Here is a 24,587-nt window from a genome sequence, read left to right on the forward strand (position 1 = left end):
CTCTCTCTATCTATAAGGAACCGCAGTAGACAAAATGCGTTGCTATAGCAACACGTCATGTTTACGCTGCATTTTATATGAGGTAAATATTACCCGCTGGCGGATATGGGTATAAATGGCAATTTATTTGGCGATTTTTTTCAATCTGACTTCATATTGACAATTTTTAACAACAGAGGGTGCTATATAACACACTTTCAGGAAAAGTCACGGACTAGGAGACTTTAATATGTTATGGAAAAAAGGTTACATACAATCAAAAAACAGCTGCGGGTAAAATTTACCCGTTGGCGGTTCTAGTGTTAAAAGGATTGTTTTCACTACGAACAATGTGAAAAAATGAATACACTCAAGGCGTAATTTTTAATTGATTTCACAGGCTTGAGAGCAGAGATATTTAAGCTATTGCACTTAGAAGTACTTCTTTGTTTGCATCAAAGTCTAATTTTTGCGTGTGAAAATGAAACATATGTTACCTTTTCCTCCAGGTCTTTAATCTGCCTCCTCTGGATTTCCGTCTTGTCTTCAAGGTCACGAATTCTCTGCAAATATTCAGAGAGAAAACTGTAAGGAATGTGTTTCTTCAAGGGGAAAAGGGAAGGCTCAATTATCTCTAGCCAAGAGAGATTTCCCACAAACAAATAAAATGTACAAAGCTATTTCCACACAGCGTTATCATCACACACAAATCCCTCTCCATCACACAGACGTCTACAGACCTGGTGTGCCTGGTGCAGCAGCTCCATCCTCTCCTGGAGGATCTGGCAGTCGTACTCTCGACTTTTCCTCAGCATCTGCCTCCTCAGCTTCTCCACCGCTGTCCGCAGCTCGTCCTTCTGAAGCTCGTCCAGAGGCTCGCCGTACTTTATCACCTGCAGGAGCAAAATGGGCATCAGGCACAGTGGATACCATAATGGATTTGTATTTCTTAAAGACACTTCTCAACACTTTGGTCCAGCTGTTCTTTCTCGAACACTTCTTGTGTCGGCAGTAGCTAAGACGTAAAAGTAATCTCAAAACTGTAGGAAACCCATTTTTTCTTGACGTGTGTTGCTAATTGCAAAGTCTCCATAGTCACAAATGTATCCCTTTGCAGTAACGTTGTACGTCGATCATGAGGACGTACCGTAGATAGCGCAGATGTCAGAATGTGTGCTATAAGAAAATCTATAGTGTTGCGACACCATTCTTGACATTAAGACTGATGTCTTCATTCGACAAACATCACATAATTGAGTATATTAAAAGACCTGAATGTCAGCATTACTTCAGGTTAACAAGAGGTTTCCAGATATATACTGATTATTTAAAATATGTAGAGTAGTTTTCATTTCAATTCAGCTGCAAATTGAGACATGAAGCACCTTGTCCTGCTGCAGGGCGTTGTATAACGTTGCTTCCAACTCCTGGATTTGCTGTCGGGAAAAGAAAAACAAGGTGTTTGTTACTTTTGATGTCAAAGATGCAAGAATTAAACTTTGTATTAACCTACCTAATGTATATTACCTGCAGTCCTACTGTTAACCACATTTACTGTATACATAACCCTAAATCCTTCACCTATACTTTTCATGAATCTAACCATAACTCTTACACCAGGAACAAACATTTAAGTAAATTAAGTACATTAAGGGGCCTGAATATTCGTCCCCATATAATAAATGAGTCCCAGTGACTAAACATTGGGCCCCACAAAGTGATACATCACACTCAAACCCACACGTACCATGTAGGCCTGGTCCAGGGCCTGCTTTCTGTAGTCCAGCTCCTCTTCTAGATATCCCTTCTGTTTACAGAACATCTCCTGTGCAGTAGAAAGTAAATCAGACACAGTGTTAGGGGGGCATCAAAGTATTATTTGTTTCCTTTTTGCAACTCATTTGTACCGTGACTTTATATAAACCAATCCTCCATGTGTGCTGTGTATGAGGCGTTATGGAGGATAACCACCTTCATATCACACTGAACTAAAGCTGCTATGATCCATTGCAAGTAAGAAAACATGTATATGAAAGGAAAAGTCATATTAAATAAATTATTAAATTGTTCTGGGTTGTTTGAACCGACCATCTCTATCTCCAGGTCCATCATCTTCTGGTGCAGCGATGCCTCCGTCCCCTCAATCTGTTGAATCCACTAGAGGGCAACAAACGGCAAAAATGAGTTAGCACAACTATTCTGTGATTTATTTTTTCATTATTTAATAGAACCATAATATAGTTTCCAAACGTACCTTTTCTGCTAGTGACAAAACAGTGCTAGCCTGAATAATGGCCACTTGCTCCTCATTTCTTAAATTCTACAAAACAGGAGAAATTAAGAATTCTGTTAATAATCTACCTAAAGTATATAGTGTCATACATTATGAAAAGTTAAATTACATAATGATTACCCCGTTGTCTCCCAGGATATCAAGAAGTTTGATGAGATCTGGTATGCACACGTCCTGTAATGAAAACAGAATAAAGATCAGAATTATACACAAAAAAGGCATTAACCATTAATTTAGACTTTTAATCCAAACTTCTTTCCACAAAACATTTCTATTGATGTTTATAGGGTTACAAATATGGCACCAAACAGCTTGTGGTTTGTACAGCCATAACATTCATGGGCTCTCTTGCTCTCATACTTTGTAATCAGTTAATATAGATAATGCAGAGGAGTCCTTCTCCTTTGTACCTTGACCCCCTCCTTCATACAGTAGATCTGCAGAGCGCTGACTCCCTCAGAGAAGGGATGCATCCTCAGGTGGTTGAATGGAGGGGACTTCCTCTCACGCTCCTATGAAAACAGCAGAACAGACAGCATTTTTCAAATAGATCCAAATCAATGTGGTCATTCAGAGCTGAACTAAAGTCCCTGAATCAATCCTTGTTTCCATTTTTCGGTACTGATATTAAAGTTTCAGAACCGCAGGTGGGGAAATTGGCCTTGTTTAGTCATGAAAATGTAACTTATTCAAGTAAAATTGCTACCCCTGCTTCCATCTTTAGAAGCATTAGACAAACACCTTATGGAGAAAGCCTTTAATTACTGTTAAGGTGTGATCAGCGTATTCTCACACTGTACTGAGCTCTTCCCCTCTCTGCTCACTAGGTGGCAGATGAGGCCCTCAAAAGCTCTCGCCGGTATCTGCACTGCAGCACATAATGTAACACAAAAACCACACACTGATAGACTGTTGGGTCGTCTGGCTACATGAGTGTCTAACTTGATAGGATATTAACATAGCTACTTTTTGTAGTCCTTTTTTACGTATTTATGTACAAATTAGTGAGTTAGTCACTATGTCGCCAAGCATGGTAAAACAATTGTGATTGAGCCAATGGATCATTGATAGAAGTATTGCAAAATTAATATGTGTAGGATTAGGAACTTCTTTTTTTTTTTTTTTTTATTCTTTATATCTGGGGTCACATTATAATACAAGTACAGTTTTTTAAATCATATATTTTTAGAGACCCGAAAGTGACAAATGAAATAGCAAACAAAATTAGTCAAAATAAAATAAAAACGAAAAAGTACAAAGGAGTTGTTGGAAATAGCAAATGTCTACACATGTACATATGCATACATATCAACATACATATATACATTCAATACACATACATGTGACCATACATACACATCTATATATATACAGTACATTCAATCAGTGTATATATGTCTTTGGGATATGTAAATTCTCCACTTTTTCCATATTTCTTCAAATGTGTTTTCCTGAAGCCTCATTGAGAAGGAACTTCTGACTGTCTGTGGCAATGCACCCCGAAAACAATAACAATAACAATGCAAACCAAACCTTTGTTTTAATACTGCAGCTTGACATTAAAAGGCCAAATAAGTTTTCTTTTATGAAGTAGTCACAGTAAATGCAATGTGACACTGAGCGCCATCGTTTATTTAAAAATGTGCCAACAAAACGAGACAACAATGGATTTTGGGCCGTTTTTGTCATTGGATGAGTTTGAGATATTACAGGGAATAATGGAAGGGGAAGCTATAGTGATATGATAGATAAATAGCTGAACTCCTCCTTACGGATTCCTTTAATAAAATGGTTTGTTTTGCTGTCCCCGTATATACCTACTGTACAGTATTAAACCACAGTTTCTGTTACCACCAGTGAATATGGTGTCACTATTTTAACCATGATTGAAATAAAAGATTGCAACGTTATTCATGACAGGTGACTCACCTCTAGCTCCAGTATCCTAAACTCCAACAGTTCGTTCTGATCTCTGGAGTCTTGTAGTTCCTGCTGCGCCCGGCTGCTCTCTGAATCCACCTTTTCCAGCTGGACACCATAAAGGTAGAATTACCAGACAGGAAACGGCAGTTGTCCACATCTCTAAACTATAAATCGTAATATTTCAGGCATTTATAATGGTATTGAAGAATAATAGTGCTTTGCACACAAGACAAAAATGACTATTGCCCCAACATAAAATACTCCTTTGACATATCAGATACCTTTTAAACTGCAATTCACACAATCACAAACACTGAGAAACATTAAAGATGTGTATTTATCAGGAAAACTAGATTGAAGTCCAACCTTGTCATATAGCTCCTGATTCCTTCGTAAGAAGAGCTGCTTCTCCTCCACCCATTTGGAGTCCTGTAGAGGACAGAAACACTTGATGCATTACATCAAAGCTATTTAAAGACAGTCGAAATATCATTAAATAACTAACTTTATTAACTAAATTTGTATTCGTTATATTTGATTCAATATATGTTGCTGTATATTTGTCTCTTAAAGAGATATACATAAGACTTCTTGAAATAAAATAAAGCATTAGCAATATATATCTTATACCATTTGCTATGCATCAATTTAAAAAACGACATTGTTATTACAGCCTTCGGTGTGGTATTGTAGCAGGGAGTAAACATCACACAGACCTTGCATGCATGTGTGCACACAGTAAGCTGCCTTCAAATATCTGTTTTCAGGATTTATTTTTCCTTCACCGTACATCAACACAATGATCCACAGGTATCCATGTGTGTGCTTGTGTCTCCTACCTGTCCCTTTAGGTTCAGTTCCTTCTCCAAGTCCTCTATTTTGGCTTTATACCTGAGAACCTCTGCCTGGATCTGCTCCTGAGCCTGAAACATCAGCAAAACAGACTTTCATTAGTAACAAAATCACTGTTTCTCAAGTGTGGGTCCATGCAGGAAAGGGATTATTTATTTATTATTATAATGCTCATCAAAACCAGACACACACTTATATAATTATTTTTAAAAGAACCATTACCACATGACAACATATTCCTTTTCTTCCCTCATATCAATGAAGATAGCCTTTAAGAAGATTTATTGCATTCACATTTGAATTAATATTACGAGACACCCTCTAAGGATTTACCTTATGTAAAGCGGCATTGGGTTTCTTGAAAGGCGCAATATGAATGAAATCTATTCTCGATCGACAGATTGGTGATGCAGGGCCCAGTCAATTTGGTACGTGCAGATAACATCAGATGCATTGTTAGAAAGCCTAAGAGGATGCTTAGTAAAGTGGGGGCCATTACCTGACCTTTGTATAAGCAGCCTTATTGTGTTTGGGCTGTGCATTGTCTCTGTTAAGTCTCCGTAAAGTAAACGGGAAGCTCTTGTGGTATTTCTTTGTTATTTTTTGTGGCAAATACCACTTATTACTGAACTACATCGCCACTTCTCTCCTTCACATCAGATAAATCATTAACTCCTCTACCCTCTCAGCACTCTGTTACAGGAAGAACCAAAACGGGCTTAGCTTTGTATTGTGCTGTTTTATGTAAATGTGCAGTCACAAATGTACAACAGGCTTACAGGCTTCAGTACTCAATAAAAAGGCTACAGTATGTGCCACTGCACAACTTATACTACTAACCCACAGTAAGGTATGTTGGCCAGTAAATATATTAAAATGGTGTGAAACTCCCACAGTCTTTTAGAAGCCATGAGAAAAATAAAGCAAAGCAAAATAATTTAAGAAGCCTTTTATGATTCTCATTGATTCTGTCTCTCTCTTTCTATCCTACAACTTATTCAGCTGACTGTGGCCATTCACTTCTAATTAAACCAATATTTTCTCTGTGAGCCAATCACATTCCAGTTCAGTGTGAAATGTATGCAACCCTGCTAAATGTTCTGGACTCCATCAGGGGATCCTATACTACTTACGGCATCTCCACCACCCAAAAAGTGTACTACTTCTCTACGTCTTAATCTCCAAAGAATCCTTGCATTCCTCAACTTTATCACCAACCTACCCCGAAACACAAGAGTTTTTTCCTTTCACTAGATTGCTAAACTGAGAGGAATTGATCATACAACAATGGTATGTTTACAGTTTCAAACTGTTAGCAACACTATTTGTGGCGATTCCCTCAGTTTCAGCTGGTGGTGAAGAACACTAAGAACCATTTCTCAACCACAAAACAATTAAAAATATTTACCTAGAGAAACACAAAATGAATATCAATCAAATCACACCTGTGCCATAATGATAATATGCCTGTCCTATATAAGGAAATCTGTGTAAAGAGCTTTTTGTTAAAAATAAGCAAATAAACAAAACATTGCCTGTGGGTGAATAGTGATATTTAGATAGAATGAATTAAAAAAAGGGAAATTATTACAGTAAGTAAGTAGCATACGTAGATGGGAGTGAAAAACAGTGATTTTCTGACTGTGTTTTACCTTGGCTTCCATCTCAGCATCCAGAATGCCTCCTTTCTGTTCCTGCAGCAGGGCGTAGGCTCGCTGTAAGGCCTGATACTCTCTGGTGAGCTGACGGAAACGCAGCTCCGACTCCTCATTGGCGAGACCCTTTTGTGACACACCAGGCAAGAGGTCAAAGTCTATAAGCGAATTTGGATACAGCATATGCCTATTCGAATGTGTCTGAATGGACGTGATCGTGAATGATATCGGAGTAAATTCAGGATTTTGAGTATTAAGTCACTTAAGTAAGTTTTATCTTGGTGACTTGGCAAACATTAGGCTAAATCTCACCTCCTCCAGGTCTTCATCGGGAGTCGCAGGAGTTCTGTCCATCCTGAAGGAAGCCACTGAGGACGTCTCTGAGTCCATCGACTCTTCATCATACCCGAAGAAGGTGTCTACTACGATGTGCCTCTGCAGAGAAGGAAGTTGAAATATTTACAGATCTAAACCATCTCGGACCAAAGTCCTCACTCTTGGGTATCCCAGAAGTCTTTTTCTTTTCCTTTTTCAATGTGGTATTCAACTGAATTCAACAACACCCCTATGGGACTATCCCTTACTGAATCAAAACATATCAATGCAGGGTTTACTTAAGTGTCAGAGGAAGAAGTTTACATTTTGAGTTTTGTGTAACTGTTAATACATGACTCATACACATAGGTCCTACATGTTATACAAGACTCACTTTAATACATGTAGAGCCGAGACATGAGATTGACAATTAAAAAGCCGGACAAATAATATACGCTTATACCACAAATAATCATTACTGAAATGCTCCTTAAGTGATGATAACATTCATTCTGCTTCCAAAAAATACTCTTTCACGAAAGTTTTAACCAAACTAATTACATTTTAAGATTAAAAGCAAGAAACGACAAATGGTTCTACCTTTATTGGCCTTGAACTTCTTTTATGCCTTTTCTTTCTTAGTAGTTTTTCCCGGTCCTGGGAAAAAAGAAACAGGATAAAACAGCACTGTAAGAAGAGTTTTTCTCTCTTCTCTTTCAAAATAAATACGAAGAAAACCAACTCAATGACACCAATGACTCAATATACTCCAGAATCTGTTCATTTCTGCTGAATAAAACATGGATTTTATGCAGAAACCTCCTTACAAGTAATTATTTGAATTATTGATGACACAGAAATCTTAGATTCTCACACTTTTAGATATATTAATTTATGCAAAACATGCGAGAAGAAAACAAGGTGTCTCACTATACTGTGAATTATTCATTCTACTTTTTTAGTTTTTTTTAAACATAAGGGTAAAGTAGCATCACATTTCAACAGAAGCTCAGGATTAACCCCCTTGACCCTAACTGCCAACTATACAAATACTGTGGGACCCTGCTAAACGCCGTCCTCATTAAATCAGTGTAAACTTACTCTTGTCAGCTCATCAATTATGTTTTGTTGCTCCAGGACTTGGAGCTTGAAGAAGGCTATTTCCTGGTCATCGTGTGCTTGGTCCAGGTCATTCAGAGACTTTAGCTTCTTCAGTGGAGGATGGGAGCTGATCTTCTCCTTCTGCAGACACACAGCACGCATATTTACCATAACCCTGTCTAAATCAGACTGTCCCTGTTGACAAACCAAATACTTATACATACATATGTGATTAGGGATGGGTACCGTATTAAACGGCCCCGGGGCTGAATTATTAAAGACCGTGGTACCGTTAAGCTCCGACGTTATCGGTCTTTTTATCGGTACTGGAGACATGTAAAAATATATGTCATATGTATTATTGCTACACAAACAAACAAACAAAATAATATTGCAGTTTTAGTGTCGCCAACTCCGTTTGTAATATGCAAAAAGACTGCAAAATGCGTCTATGATTATTTTTAGTATTTTCGATCTTTCCAATCCAGACGAGAGATCTCTCTCTCCCGTCTGTGTGCGAGGGGGCGGGGCAGTTTACACACACGCATCTGCTACATGCAGCAACAGACAAACATGGAGGAGATGGCGGAGAGAACGCGCTCGGAGGTGTGGTTAAACTTTACCCGTCTCGATGTGGACAATGCTCGTTACCAAAAGTGCGAAAAGAGTTTAGCATGTCAGGGCGGTAACACGAGCAATTTGTCTAAACATTTAGCAAAAGTGCTCCACATCCAGACGGAGGAATGCACCGGGTTCGACTGTCTTTCTAGTAGCTCTGTAGCCCCATCCATGAGCACGTCAGGTGTTATGTATGCTAGCAGCAACGCACGGAGTTAACTCAATGATACAAACATGGGTTAGTGATTAGAGGTAACTGAGTTATTTATTTTGTTAAAGTTTCAGCTATTCTGTTTACAGTTCTGTCATCAGATATACGATTTGTTAAAACATTGTTGTTTCTTTTAATGTGAAATATGTATTTCATTTAAATAAAAAGCAATGTTAGTTTTGTTCACAATTTGTTTAGTTAGTTTACCTCGTTTTTTTCTCCAAAAGAACCGATAAAAGTGCCGTTAAAAGACCGGATCGATAAGCGGTATCGATAAAAGTAGTAGTACCGTTAAAACCTTAACGATACCCATCCCTATATGTGATGCAGATGTTACTTTGTGCTGACCATCTCATTGTTCTCCCTGGACAGGATCTTGTGTTTGTCCTCTAGCTTCTGGATTGTCAGAGTCAAATCATCGTTCCTCTTACTCATCAGCTTGTTCCTCTCCAGCAGTGGCTTGGACTGTTTCTCTGACTCTCGAACTCGCTTCAGCTGGTGGTGAGAAAGGGGCTTATGAATATACAGTAAATCTGGACTGACATGTGAAAGGTAAAAGCTTGGAGATTTGAAGGAAATGCAGAAATATGAAGATAAACGAGGGAAGAAAGAGAATGCATAAGGTTCATATTCTTTAAGTGAATCATCTGGTCATACCAGCTCATTCCTCTCATCCACCAGCAGTGAGTTGCGGTCCTCTAATTTGCGTACTGTCGAGTTGAGATCAGCAAGACGCCTTTGGTTTCTCCTTAAGTCCTGAAACAAACAAACCATTTATTATTTTACTTATCTGGAAAATTGCCATATCTGTAAACTTTTAATTGCTTAAATCTCATGAATATTAAATCGAAATCAGATGCCTTCCCCCCACCCTCGACCCACACCAGTTTGCCTACAGAGCAAATAGATCCACTGAAGACGCCATAGCCATAGCTCTCCACTCTGCACTGAGCCACCTGGAGCATCGTGGGAGCTATGTCAGATTGCTCTTTATTGACTACAGCTCAGCGTTCAACACAATCATCCCGGACATTCTAGTTTGCAAACTGTCAAACCTAGGCTTTCCCCCACCCACCTGTTTCTGGATCAAAGATTTCCTCACTAACCGCCCCCAGCGTGTGAGACTTGGCCCCCATCACTCCTCCACCCGCAATCTCAGCACCGGCTCTCCTCAGGGCTGTGTGCTGAGCCCTCTCCTGTACTCGCTCTACACCCACGACTGCAGTCCAGCCCACCCAGAGAACATCATCGTCAAGTTTGCTGACGACACCACTGTGGTGGGGCTCATCTCAGGAGGAGACGAGTCGGCCTACAGGAGTGAGGTACTGAAGCTCTCAGCGTGGTGTTCAGTGAACAACCTGGCACTGAACCCCACACAAACCAAAGAAATCATCGTAGACTTCAGGAGGAATACTACCGACCTCGCTCCCCTCGACATTAACGGCGAGTGTGTGGAGAGGGTCCACACCTTCAAGTTCCTTGGCGTCCTCATCACCAACAACCTTTCCTGGAAGGACAACACCACAGCTGTCATCAAGAAGGCCCAGCAGCATCTGCACTTCCTGAGGGTGCTCAGGAAGAACAACTTGGCCACTAAGCTGCTGGTGACCTTCTACCGCTCTACCATCGAGAGCCTACTGACATACTGCATCACAGTGTGGTACGCCAGCTGCACTGAGGCCGACAGGATGAGGCTCCAGAGAGTCGTAAAAGCAGCACAGAGGATTATTAGCTGCCCTCTCCCCTCCCTGATGGACATTTACACCTCCCGCTGCCTCAGTAGAGCCAAAAACATTATCAAGGACAGCTCACACCCCGGCTTTCACCTGGTCAACCTGCTGCCCTCCGGCAGGCGCTACAGGTGTATCACATCCAAAACAAACAGACTCAAAGACAGTTTTTTCCCAAGAGCGATCATTGCTCTTAACACCTGACATGTGAATCAATGTGAATCTGTACATATACATATATATCATTACTATTATTATTATAAATACACACTATTATTATTATTATTTATTACATTACAGATTTTATTTTTATAGTCCTGGAAATAATTACTGCACTTTATTCTTTATCCCTTATTCCTAAGTATGTATGCTGCGTGTATTTTGTTGTCTTATGTTGTGATGTTTTGTTTTTGTTTTGATGGCACCTTTGAAAGGGAGAAGCATTTATCTCATTGTACATGTATAAATGACATTAAACTATTCTATTCTATTCTATTCTAGATGAATGTTCACACTAACAGTCATGAGTTGACACGCTTTCAATGTGGCAATTGACTGAAACATTATTTTGATACTGAGCTGATCATGGGACTTCGACAAATCATTGATTAAACGCTGCTCACGTATCTCATGCTTCTGGCAAATTTGAGGGTGATCAAAACTAATCCTGTGCGCCACTCAGTCTGTACGTGAACCTTTCCACTCTATCATGTGAGCACTGCTCTCTTAACTTGCATCTTCTGAGCACTTATATCATCATAACTGTCTGACTTTACTGTATGACCTAAGCTAAGAAAGGACGCAGCCACATCCTGATGTCAAAGCATCTTTTCTAATGTCAAAATCCCTAATAGCAAAAATGTCGGATTATAATATATATCTCTTTCGGGTCCAATTGGCAACAATATCACTTTTAAAGGCGCCCTATTATGCTCATTTTCAGGTTTCATATTTGTATTTTGTGCTTTACTGTGACATGCTTCCATGCTTCAATATTCAAAAAGCGCAATTTTTTCCCCATATTGCTGTGCTGCAGCACCTCTTTTTAGCCTTTGTCTGAAACCAGAGCCCAGTTTATTATGATTGGTCAACCGCCTGGAGATGTTATGCCCCTTAGCCTATCACGTCCAATGTGTTGGAGCACTAACCAATAGAAGCGCAAGTGTTCAATAGTGATGTCACTGTGTTACGGCATTGTTTGTGAGAGAAACTCCCTCTGGCATGAACTGGGATTTTAGCCTTTGCAGACCATTTACATGCACAAAAACCTGTATAGCACACTAAAGGAAAGCGTAAACCCCAAAAAGCATAATAGGGCCCCTTTAAAGGGCACAGAGCTTTCAGTTTGAGCCCAAGATTGAGCTTATAGCATTTCTTTGTCAAATGGAGTTACACAAAATGTCATGCATGCTCAAATAATTTGTTACAAAACCACGGCACATTGCAACTTAGCTACAAATTGATATTCAAGAGCTAAAACAAAGGGGAAAGAATAGGGTTTAAGAAGTAGGAAGGCTTCCAGTTCTCTCTCAAATTAAAAGTATTATCTAAATATTTGATATGATTACGTGGAGCATGGAACTTCTCCCTGCTCTTCCTCTCTACTTACTGGGCTACCACAGTGCTCAGCTCCGTCTCCAGCTCTGCCGGGAATCTCTCTTTTGGGGCTTCCCAGGCCGCACTCAGCTTCCTTCACCAGGAACAGCTGGTCGTCCAGAGCTTCCTTCTGGAGCTGCAGCTTCTGCAAGAAACCCGCCGTTGAATCCAGTTCCTTCTCCAAAGCAAAGATGCAGCGATCTTTAGATTTGATTTCATCCACCTATAGTGAGGAAGAAGGACATAATTAAGTACTGACGTAACTTGGTTCTGTTGAACAGTGTTTCTTATTTCCGGTGTTACGCTGCTATAGCTAAATGTTATCATTTAAAAATTTAAAAAAGACAGTGAATATGTTGACAATGAAAGTACTCAAAAGAATATAAATATGTAAAGTTGTCAGTTTCTTGTTATTGGTAATTGTAAGTACAAGCTGACATATTTTTATTATCAGGATAGTTTTTCTACTTAAAGTGAGACAAAATAAGCAAATTAAACATTATTCAAAATGTTTTGCAACACCATATTAGGACAGCAGTATGTATGACTAGTAGGTAGACACTACAGGCACAATATACAGAGACTGTGGTGTGATGAATTTAATCCAAAAGTAATCAATGTCCTTCCAAATAAATAAATATTACATAATATGTATCAAATTGCTTTCTCGTACATTTGTGATTTTAGGATTTACTAGAAAATGATTTGCAGAATACATTTAAATAATAAATAAATAATACTGACTGAATGAAAATAGACAAGCTTTAAGATTATACCTCAGTACACATGAAATAGAAATGAAGCTGAAAATAAAATCTACTACACTATGCTCAATCCCTGCATGAATATTCAACAAGCACAATGGTCCTAATTCATATTTTGGCCAATGGACACATATCGGTTCAGTATTTAATCATTTGGTCACGGTGACAGTGCCTACCAGTCTGCGGATGTCCTTCTCAGAGTCCCACTTGATCTTAGAGATCTGCTCCTGGTGCTGCTGGTGCTCCACCCGCAGGTCGCCAGCCTTCATCTTGTCGGACTGGATCATGTTGCTGAGAGCCTCGTCCGTCTGCTTCTTCAGAGACTTCAGCTCCAATATCTCCTGCAGGAGCTTCACCCTCTCCACGTCGAAGAAGCGGCGAGCATCCTCCTTGGCTTCCATAGTCAGGGCTGTCCGCACCTGGAAGAAGTAGGGGGGCAAAAAGAAAGGTTTCCATGTACGGGGATTTCCACAGAAAGGAAATATGAGTAATGGTTATTTATTTATAGCGGAACTGTTCTTCAGAAGGGAGGCTGGTTATCCTGAGCCAATCCCATCTTTCTTGGGTTTAGCCCAGAGATGGCAAAAGTACACACATCCTTTACTCAAGTAGAAGTACAGAAACACGCTTTTAAAAATACTCTGGTAAAAGTAGAAGTACTGACTAAACTTCTTTACTCAAGTAAAAGTAAAGAAGTATAGACTTTGAAATGTACTTAAGTAAAAGTACCCATAACTACCAACTGTTTTAAGAGTAACTGACCACCCTTTATATTAATAGAACAATAATGTCATTGTTAGCTAATGACTGTGTCGATGCTGAACAACGGCAAGATATGACAACGTTTCATTGGCTCCCTCTTCTTTAAGGGAAGACCAGGAAATTGATGGATACCGGATCGTGTTCACATCAATAGGCAGCAAGACGCTTCTTAAGCAATAGATATANTGAACAACGGCAAAATGACAACGTTTCCATTGGTCCCTCTTCTTTAGAGAAGACCAGGAAATGATGGATACACGGATCGTGTTCAAATCAATAGGCACGCAATGACTCTAAATAATTATGGTCACGCCACCAAACACAGATTAAAACTAAAGTAACAAACCTGTTTTGAAAATGTAAGAAGGAGAAAGTACAGGTATTTGTGTTCAAAATGTAAGAAGTAAAAGTTAAAAGTCGTCAGAAAAATAAGTAGTGGAGTAAAGTAACATTTAGCTAAGTACAGTAACAAAGTATTTGTACTTCACTGCTTCCCACCTCTGGTTTAGACCCACATATGTTTCACAACGGCAAAATCAATCACTATCTTCACTCCCTTTTCTTAGTCTCACCTTCTCTCCGCTGCCATCGCGCATGGCGTTCAGAGCCGCTTTGAGCCTCTGGTTCTCCTGGTCTTTGATTTTGGCGTGGCGGGCCAGCTCCAGCTCATGTTGCCGTGTCAGGTTTTCCCTGAGAGCCTGGAGCTCTTTTAACTTCTCTTCGTGCCACTTGGCCCGCTGCTCCGTCATCATGGCAGTGTGCCGGTGCTGCTCCTGCTCCCGCACCCGCTTCACCTCCTGGAGCTTGTCGCGCTCTAGTTTGCTTACCTTTGAGAGGAGCAACAGAGGAAGAGAAGAGAGGAATTAGGTTTCTGTTTTATTGTACTCCAAGTAGAAATCACGCTCTGTGATTTACCCGTTGTGGACTTGATGAGTTGTGCATTTTGACCGCCCTCAGCAATATTTTTATTCAGCTTAATATATAAACAAAGGGGAAAAAGGCCATAAATCATGAAGAGGAGGGATGTTCCTCCTGCACTTTGTCCTCCTGAAATGTCCCTGTAAGGAATGAATAAAGTATATCGTCTTCTTCTTTCTTATTCTTAAGGACAACATAATGATTGTTAAGATGGGGTCAATGTACCAAATGTAAGAGTGTCTTGTTCTAACTTAAGGAAAATCATCCACTTGTCCTCATTTATGTGTTACTAGTTTTCTACATGCAAAACACAGTACATCGAGTACAAAATTACCATTTTGTATAACGTCAATATTTAAACCTTATTCAACCTGATCTGCCTACTGTAAAGGGCTAAAGAGGGACATTACATTTCAAGCATGTTATATAGAGAGGCTGTGCATTAACTCAACATAACATGCATGCAGTACCATACATGCAGGATGTCGAGACATAGGCATGCCAGTCACAACATTTACTTTACCTTAAACCTAAATCTTAGCTTTTTTTGGACCTGAAGTTATTGTCTGGCATTCAAAAAAAAGTTAAGGTTTCAAATCTACAATCGTTGAAACATTCAGAGGAAATGTATGTATTTAGATGATTAACAGTACCTTGCATTTTTCTTGGTGTAGTTCTATCTGAATGTCAGTCAGCTTGGACCTGAGGTCTTCATTGGCTGCCTGTAGGGCAGAGATGAGCGCTTCAGGCTTCTCGCTCTTCGTACGCCCTTTCTTGGCCATTGAGTCAAATACTAGAGGGGCTCTTCTAAAGCTTTCATTGAGACTTCACAGAAACTTTCCAAGGCGCTCCAATGGTTTCCAGTTCCTCCTCTTCCTCATTCTCCTATGAGAAAAAAAGGCTTGGGGGTTGGAGGAGACACAAGGAGAGACAGAATGAGACAGATTTACTTGGCACAGTGTTGCTTTGAGCTATATGCGGATAACAGCATGCAAACATGCTCAAATTGATAGTATTTTGATGTTTTCTGTTAGGTTTTTAGATGGTATAATATTCAATATGATCACCTACTTAGCATGCTTCTAATTTCTGCTAAAGGCCAGCAATTTAAGGCAACATTGGCCATCCAAACCTCTGACTGAACTGTTGGCAGACTAGTTGCATTTTGGGTATTGTAGGTGCAAGTTTTTGTGAGGAAGAAAAATGCATGTAATACAAAATACAATCTCCCTCTTAGATCTGTTATATAAGTACAATGCACATTTTTTTGAAGGGATCACCAACGTAATAAGAATTTATCCTGTGGGGAAAATGAATGTCAGGGGATCACAAGATTCGATCAGACGAAGGAAACCTCGTCAATGTATAAACAAAAAAACTAAGGCTGTCAATTTAATTTTTTTAAAGCCACTAATTATTTTAACGTGCGATTAACGCATGTGTATTTGTCTTCGGCCCGCCCCGTAGTTTCAGAGCCCAAAGGCTTGACGTTGTTGTTGTTGTTAGTTGAATGGTGGGAGATTCTAGCGAGAGATATGGATACAAAAAAAGGTGTTTTAAACAGCAAGCCAAGCCCACAGCTGATGCTGACAGCCTCCTGCCGCTCGCTTGTGGCAGACCACGCTTGAAAGTTTGTCGGGGAGATGCCTGGACACTTCTATGAGCAGCAAGCTTTTAACAGCGATAGCTAAATGGGTGGCTACAGCTTAACATTGTGGAGTATGGATCGCATCCAATGTGTCGACTGCACATCACAGCGCATTATTTTGACCCACAGTGGGAACGTCTCATGCTTTGACTGAAGAAGAAGACAGAGGAGCGGCATTTTGCCGACAACTGTAAACAGGCTTGTCTGTTTGAGCAACTGGCTCAGTGCAAAGAAGTACACAGGGTTGGGAGAGACTGTAAGAGAGAGAGAGAGAGGTTCCAGGTTGTTGTGTTGAAAATATTCAGGAGAATATTTGTCAATGTTCCAATGATAATAAACAAACATTTGCATAAAGCATATTTGTCCACTCATATGTTGATAAGAGTATTAAAAACTTGAAAAATATTCCTCTAAGGTACATTTAGAACAGATAAAAAATGTGCGATTAATTATTTAGAACAGATAAAAAATGTGCGATTAATTTGCGATTAATCGCGATTAACTATGGACATCATGCGATTAATCGCAATTAAATATTTTAATCGACTGACAGCCCAAAAAAACACCTTAGGCTCAAAATGCTCAGCTGAACGGTAATTAAGGGAAAGGTTGGCACAAACAGCATCACCTAGTTTCCTAGATTAAATTCTATAAATTATTGTCAAATCATTCGGTTTCTATGAATCTGTTATACAGTAGCATGGCGTCTTTAATTTCAAGAAATTATTACAAATGCATATTAAAAAGCGACCTCAAATAAATTCTCTCCAACAGCATTAAGCAATATCACAACATCCTGCCATTACATGGCACCACAAAGATGAGGTCAATAGTGTATGAATGTGTCTTATTCTGATAAATGTATTTTCCGTATGCAAGAATTATCTCGGAGAGACACACAAAGATAACACATAAACTTTGATTAGCACTTCTAATAACACTTATAAACATAGTAGCAGACCAAATTGTGTATGAGAAAACATCCAAAGGCAAATGTAAAATCCTTGGATAAATTAGCTTAAAGTTAAAGAAGGGCCATTAGGGTAATGTTAAGAACCAAATAATCTACTCTGCTATGTTGCAATGCCTTGTTCATACCGTAGCTAAGAATAAACAAACCAAACACTTTAAACATTTGGACTTGGTCAGAATGTGTGACATACCAAGAGAATGTTTTTTTAAACAAATGGTTGTCTGGGTATGTAATTAGAGGTAATCCTTCATTCCCTAGTATTTGCCTTTTCTACCTGCACTGCTTGCGGTCAGCTGAAAGCCAAGGACCTACTGTGATTGACAATTAAGGATTCGGGGATAAAACCCTTAAACAATGTATTAGACCGTTACCATTTTGGTTGTCATGGGAAGGAGGTTCTTCGTATGGGAACCACTTGCAATTATCCATAGATTGCCTCTCATCATTTAAAAATCAGCCTGCATTTCCACAGTGTTGGAGTGTGCATAGCTTCAACTTGCTGCTGATACTTAAGGAGTTGTAATATCTCTCACTGTATACAGTATTTGAGCCATTATGGCATGGCCCACAAGGGAAGAGCCGTTTACATGCTTCAAAGGTAGGTGCCTTTTTAGCATAGCTCTCCCCGACCTACACATAAACCCAATTCCAATCCGGCCTCTTCACCCTTTTCTTACCCACTTCTACTCCGTTTGCAAATTTCGCATGGACGGTCCTCAACATTGAGCACTGTTCCAAATGAATTATCTGGGAGTGGAAGTGGGTTATAAAACCTTCCAACAGAGAGTCAGCATCGGTCCCATCTCAACCTGCTGCAGTTTCTGACAACGTGTCACGCTGCATGTGTACGTCATGAAACAAGCTGTGTATACAAATAGTTCCTGAGCACCATTTATTACTAAGCTGTGCAAACTAAGAATAAGTTAAACTGTCTTACACAGATGTTAAGAAATTAAAGATTAACATTGTATGCCGTGTCTAGTCTAGAAAACGGTAGACGTGTGATTGTACAGTGTTGTATATTTACAATATTTGTACAAATACCTAGACGCTCATTCACTAGACAACCGGAAGATTGCTGCTGTATTTACAACCTAAACATTAAAGGAGATTCAGCAGTGAGTGTGACTACAGACGGAGGTCACTCTAGATCTTTTTGGCGAGGTTTAGACTACAGAGTGCTTCAATTTGTCCTCAGTGCTTATTTTGTAATGTTATTTTTAAAGAGCAGTGTGTGTCCAGCACATAAATAACATAGAAGCAATCAATGGCACTTGGCACAGATACATGCAGAGGCACTTTCATTTGCTATCAGTGTCACGGATCGAACCACAAACGCTGTGCTTACTGGTTGGCTACAATAAGGAGGTTGGGCACAGTGTGACTGTATTATTGATTAATTACCAAAGGGCAAAACAAACTATTCCTGTAACTGCAGCTTTACCATACCTACAGTAGGGTACAATTTAGCGTATATTATCATTAAGAAACTCTGACTTATAAGATGTGACTCCCTTTGTGATCTGCTATCAATTTAGAGAACAAACACTGCACAACTTACCAATAGTTAGACTAAATAAGATGTCATGGTATCATTTTATTTTGAATCCACCATTGTTTACTAATCATTTCCAAGAAAGGAAGTGATATGTTACTATAGTCAAAAGAAGAGGGTTCCTAGACAGGACTGTGTCATTTACTTTTTGAGTAATTATTGTGGAAAAAGTGTTTGAATTTAGATTTATTTCAAAGGAATTCATCTTGTGATCAACACGTACTCTATAAATTCCACCCAGCTATAGAAATAGCACGATTTCCCGGTTCTTCCTAAACACCTAGCTTACTGAGCGTATCCTTACTATGTGAACTGCCTAAATGTGTCATATTTTCCCTACAATAAAGTTCCATAGTTAAAATATTATCTTTATATGCTATACTTCTTAAGATAAAGACTTTAAGACTGTGGATATGGCAGTTGCACACCACACGTTGCACATTATGAGATGCATTAAGCTTAAGTGTATTTCAATTGATTTGATTCACATTATAGACAGTGATGCTATGAGTGCTGCTTGAAGGCTTTCGGAATGTCGTACAGTATCTCAATGACTTTGAAGCTTTAATGCTGTAAAAACAGTAATTTATCAGGGTTCATGACATTTGTTTGAAGTATTTACAGACCTGATGAATATAGTGTGTGCTTGTTGATATCAGTTGCTCATTTGTTTGTTGGTATAATATGTATTCTTAACATTTGAAATGATTTACAATGTTAAGAAAGTTCAAACACTTTGGCAATGTGACAGGATAACACTAATGACATAAATAACCAAATAAAGCTTCAGGTTAACTTCACCTACGGTGTTGTCTTTCTTATACCTTGAATGTTTATTTTTCAAACGTAGGCGTAACATTTGGGCACAGTATAGCTATAATACCAATTATTTTTTCCAAGCATTTCGTATACTTTTCCAAATTATTTAATTAGTAATTTAGCCTACTGTTTATTAATTAAAAGGTCAGTTTTTGAAAGTGTATCGCTCTAAAATCATATACTTTACAGTATAGGATTATAGTTTGGGATTCAAATGTAATATGATTTAGCCTAGAAAATAGTTTTAATTAACTTTTGAAATAACATAACAGGTACAGTTTGTCCGCATTAAACCATCTGACTCAAAGACTTCAACATTAATTATTCTCCCTATTCCGCAGAAATTATGTTCACATTTGCATAAAGGATAATAATAACCGGCATAGGCAAACAGTCGCCATTGAACAGATCTGTTTCTTTTTCGTAGTAACTTCAATTAATATTGTAGTTGTTTTTGAAGAAGCCCAGACTTTTGGTGCCACTTCCTAATAATGTAAGGCGAATTAAAGATATAACTAATTGTTTCTTAATGGTTGATTATTCATTTAGCTATGCTTTATAGAAAAACATTTAGGTTGCCAGGATGTTTAAAATCTCTTTTGTTGATATTTATCCTTACAATTTTGTTTCCGTTTTCCTAAATTATTATATTTTGTTGTATGTATTGTATTTTCATTCTGCTGATCATGCAACAATATTTACAGCAAATTGTTTTAAGAGTATGGTGTAAAAGTTTTGATTCACTGATTCATCTTCAACCACCTTGGACTAGCCATTAATACACCACCACCATGTGAAGCCAATCACAACTCAGCATGAACACTAAGACAGTATTAACCTACAAACCATCCACAGCAGCGTGGTTTGTCCCGAAGGGGAAGACTAAATATGATTCTGCTGTGAGCCAATCTGATTACTGTCATATTTCATTTTCAGACTACACAGAGAAATAATCCGCTGGCTGGTCAAATGAGCATAACAGAGCCGCAGACAGGCATCATGGGAAATACAGGGTCATGCACCGGATGTTGCCTCAACTGTCTAACCAATTTTGATTTGCATTTCTATTTATAAATGTGTTATTGTGAACTGTTGATTGCACTGATTTCATTATGGGAAACAGACTGGCATTACAGTACTCAACATACAGTATTTGATAGAAAACCATCACCATATACAGCACCTTTCCAAAACTAACATAATCTGTGAACATCACGAAATGACAAACTATATAAAAAAGAAGATTTGTGTTCCCTTACACAACACGCCCTGTAGATGTCTAAACACCCAGCAGCTAAAGAGTGCAGTACTAGCTTATCCCACAAGGAATGACACCATCTGACAGAACTGAAGACCAATAAATATGGACACGAGTCAAATAAATTGCTAGCGCCATGCCAGAAAGGTTTTAAAAAGCTGAATCTTGCTAAAGCTGGTTATAATATTTTTCTGAGAAACAGAGTGTAAGTCAACTCAATAATGCAGCAAAATGTCATTTATTGAAGTATAACTCAAATTACCCTAAAAGGAAACGTGCAAAATAATACATTAATTAAATCCAACATTATGAGAATTAATTGAAAAGATTGAAAGTTGATACAATTGGTGCATATAGTAAGATGGCAGGATGGCACACAACATACACATTGTGTATTTGTGTAAACCTATTTTTGCCGAATACTCTTTATTGCTTTAAATTATGGCCAACTGAAAAATGCAAGTCAAATATTCATTGCTTTGTTTGATTCGCCATTAACATAATAAAGAAATATTTGTGTCTTTAGCTGTTTAAATATTTGACCTTCCTTGCCAGCTAGTCAGAAACACTCTGTCTGCCATTTGGTGCTGAGCAGGGTGGTACATTAGAACTTCTAACTGAAAACAAATGCCTGCTGCTGCTTAAAAGGAGGTTGATAAGTGCAGTGAGACTGATACATAAAGTGTAATTCCAGTCTGTAAAATCAAATCCATTAGCTACTGAAAAGAAATGGAAAAGCACGAAGGAGCTGCAGAGTTGAATGATAATTCTCTCTCTCATGCAGCACACTGGCACCATGACCCACTTTTGACTCCTCAGACGTCAATTTTGGGGGTAGGCACTGGATTTTCCAGACACAGAGTACCAGGAATGGATCACAGAAATTCAAACGCTGCTGCTGTTGACTGTCAGCTAAAGTCTAATGGCCCTCTGGGGTCTTAGGGTAAAAGCCATTAAGACTTTTTTGTTGGGTTTTAAAAAATTAAAAAATGAATTCTTTTTTAAAGATTTAAATTGTTCATGAAAAGTTGGTCTGCTACAATGCTAACATAACATCATATCATTTTTGTTAGGTTTGGCTTGCTCACTAATATTCCATTTACACATTTCATTAAAACAATTAAAGAGCTGGCTTCTGTATTCCACCAAGTATCAATTTTCATTAATAGTAGGGTATTGAAATGTAGAAAAACATGTTTAACTTATTAGACTGTACATAAGTGGATGTCCTCTGTTCTGATCATAAACAAAGGCTGTTGGGTTGTGTAGTTTTTATAAAACCAAATGTATTTTAAATCAGGACCTACCATCTGTCATCCACTACCCACTCATGCTATTGTACAAGCCATAATTAGCCTTGGGTGAGGGTTGGTATTGATGCATTTCATTTATTACATTAAAATTAAAAACTCTGACAGACAACATCAATAGATGATGGTTAGATAGATACTTCAATCTTACAGTATTTGATAAAGGACAATACATAATGCAGTTAACATTTGGGTTTAGGATAGTAAAGAAGGAGCATACTATTGATTATTTGCAAGTGGGGCAGAAATCTAAAATATTCAGGTCGAGAGGCCAAAGTGCCAATGCTCCAATGTAAATGTAAAACGATTTAGACAGGAGTCTGACAAAGTGACACACAGCTGGACTCAATCATCACTTTCCTGTTCGTTTCTGGATAATGTTTGTCTGCTTCTTAGTTCAACCAAAAATGTTCTCTAATCTAATCCATGTTACTGAAGTCAAAATCGCATACAGTACATGAACAGAGCTCTCCTATTTCCGAAAAATAGTCTACATACATGTGCTTGATAGGTCACAATAAATGGTATGAAAGTTGAATATACTTTGTATAACCACAAGCTTTATATTGTTTTGACCTCAAAGAACAACTGGGATGTTCTATTTGACACCATTTGTGTTTATGGACATTGTCAATGAGCAACTCAAGTGTAATGTGTCTGGATTCCGGTAGTGACATACGTTGGTTCAAAGTATCAAAGCAGCAGACATCTGCTTGTTTTTGGATTATGTTTGACTGCATGAGGTCAACATATCAACACCAAGTACGAACAGAGCTGTACTCATGCAGGAAAAAGAGCAGGAAAGAGCAAATGTCTGTCATGTAACATCTTGACATGGATGCGATTATCCACGGATGGAAGATGAGCAGTTACATTATGTGAATATATTCATTTTCAGGAATAAAGAAATTCCTCGTCTGGCCCTGAGCATCACAGAGAACCACTTGAAGTTGAATGTCAAATTCCAAAATCTAAAGCCAGTGTGGGTGCACATTATTAGGGCAAAGTTACTACGACAGCTCTGACCAAATGGCAGAGAGATCATCGCCACATATGAATCATACTTCCTGTCCGTAAGGTTCATTTCCGTACCAAACATTACGACCCTTTAATAAGAGATTCATCTAACTTTGTTCTGGTTATGTTTATTGTATCTTCTCGCTTTATTTTGCTCCATCAATGTGTACTATTGAACGACCCCTCTTTTGCAAGTCAATCTATAAACTATTAGCATGTGGGCAGTCACCAGCCTGCATCTGTGCTGACCCAAAATAAATAGTGTGACAAATGCAAATTCCCAGCAGGGGTGATGTGTGTATTAAATCAGGCCAGTGTGACACCCTCAGGCAGTTGCAGGCTGCAGACCCGGTCCCTCAGTCTGGAGGCCCTGCCAGCCCACTGTGGACTATAGCATCCTCTTACAAAATCACTGCAGCATCCTTTCAAATCATGGCCAGTAATGTGTGATGGCCTGTCAAGCAGAGAAATGCACATCATGCAAACCATAAGAGCCAATGCGCATCTGGCTTAACCTGAGGCAAAATTCCCATCAGCTGGGGGCTTTAGTGCACAACAAGTACGGTTACCAGAAGACTAACGGCCGCGGAAATGGGCTACACACACAAACAGAGATAAGGCATCCGTCGTGTGTATGCTAGATGGCCCTACATGGCGGTGAAAATCCCACACAAGCTCCATCCTCGTCATCTTCGAGGGTTTGCTTAGTGTAGGCCAAGCTATGCCACTTCCGACATGCAGGCTGAGCCGAAGCTGCATGCACGAATAAGACATTTATATTTTTTACCCGATTCTGGTATTTATTGGTGCACTGTGGTCCATTTTTGGCTGCGTGAAATTAAAATAACGTATACTATTTACACCGCTGCTGAGATGATCAACCTGACTCGATCCAACAGGCCTGCTAGTCCCAGTAGCTCCCAGTTCCGACGGTTTTAAACCCAACAACGGCAGTATTTACAGACAGCTTTCCATACCTTACCTCGCAATCGATTTTCATCATGTGAGGAGTCCTAATCTGCGTGAAACCGTGTCCATGGCATTTTGTTTTTAGGGGGAAAAAATCGCTAAGGTCTCAGCATCAGCAGCAGCCCCACAATGAAGCAGCGATGGCCGGTGGTGATGATGCTGGGAGCCCCGCCCTCCTCTCCATGCAGCCGCGATGAGCTCACTTGTTTCCAGCTCCGCAGGCTCCAGTGCCGCCGCACAGAGTAGGCTAGACCCACAAACACACCCTGTGGTGGAAGAAGTAGACGACTTTATACTTGCGTAAAAGTATCATTGCTAGAT

General features: G+C 39.1%; 1 protein-coding gene across 2 annotated transcripts; it reads right to left on the minus strand.

Annotated features, from left to right (window-relative positions):
* Window positions 1–419: 419 nt before the first annotated feature.
* Window positions 420–24,404, minus strand: jakmip2 (janus kinase and microtubule interacting protein 2). Of its 2 annotated transcripts, XM_010785590.1 has the most exons (22): window positions 24,280–24,404; window positions 15,371–15,618; window positions 14,372–14,626; window positions 13,214–13,456; window positions 12,287–12,496; window positions 9,605–9,703; window positions 9,296–9,442; window positions 8,119–8,259; window positions 7,618–7,674; window positions 7,015–7,137; window positions 6,700–6,828; window positions 5,035–5,118; window positions 4,562–4,624; window positions 4,202–4,300; window positions 2,683–2,784; window positions 2,393–2,446; window positions 2,234–2,299; window positions 2,068–2,136; window positions 1,727–1,804; window positions 1,365–1,415; window positions 720–872; window positions 420–542 (listed from the first exon to the last, which is right to left on the minus strand). In XM_010785590.1, the coding sequence occupies exons 2-22, from the start codon at window positions 15,497–15,499 to the stop codon at window positions 435–437; spliced, it is 2,460 nt and encodes an 819-aa protein (XP_010783892.1). In that variant the 5' UTR covers window positions 15,500–15,618; window positions 24,280–24,404; the 3' UTR covers window positions 420–434. The 2 variants fall into 2 exon arrangements, with proteins under 2 accessions (XP_010783892.1, XP_010783893.1); XM_010785591.1 differs by lacking the exons at window positions 15,371–15,618; window positions 24,280–24,404 and adding an exon at window positions 14,715–14,816.
* Window positions 24,405–24,587: the final 183 nt, after the last annotated feature.

Source organism: Notothenia coriiceps, unplaced genomic scaffold (assembly GCF_000735185.1).
Source record: "Notothenia coriiceps isolate Sejong01 unplaced genomic scaffold, NC01 NC01_scaffold00028020, whole genome shotgun sequence".
NCBI classification, from domain to species: Eukaryota; Metazoa; Chordata; class Actinopteri; order Perciformes; family Nototheniidae; genus Notothenia; species Notothenia coriiceps.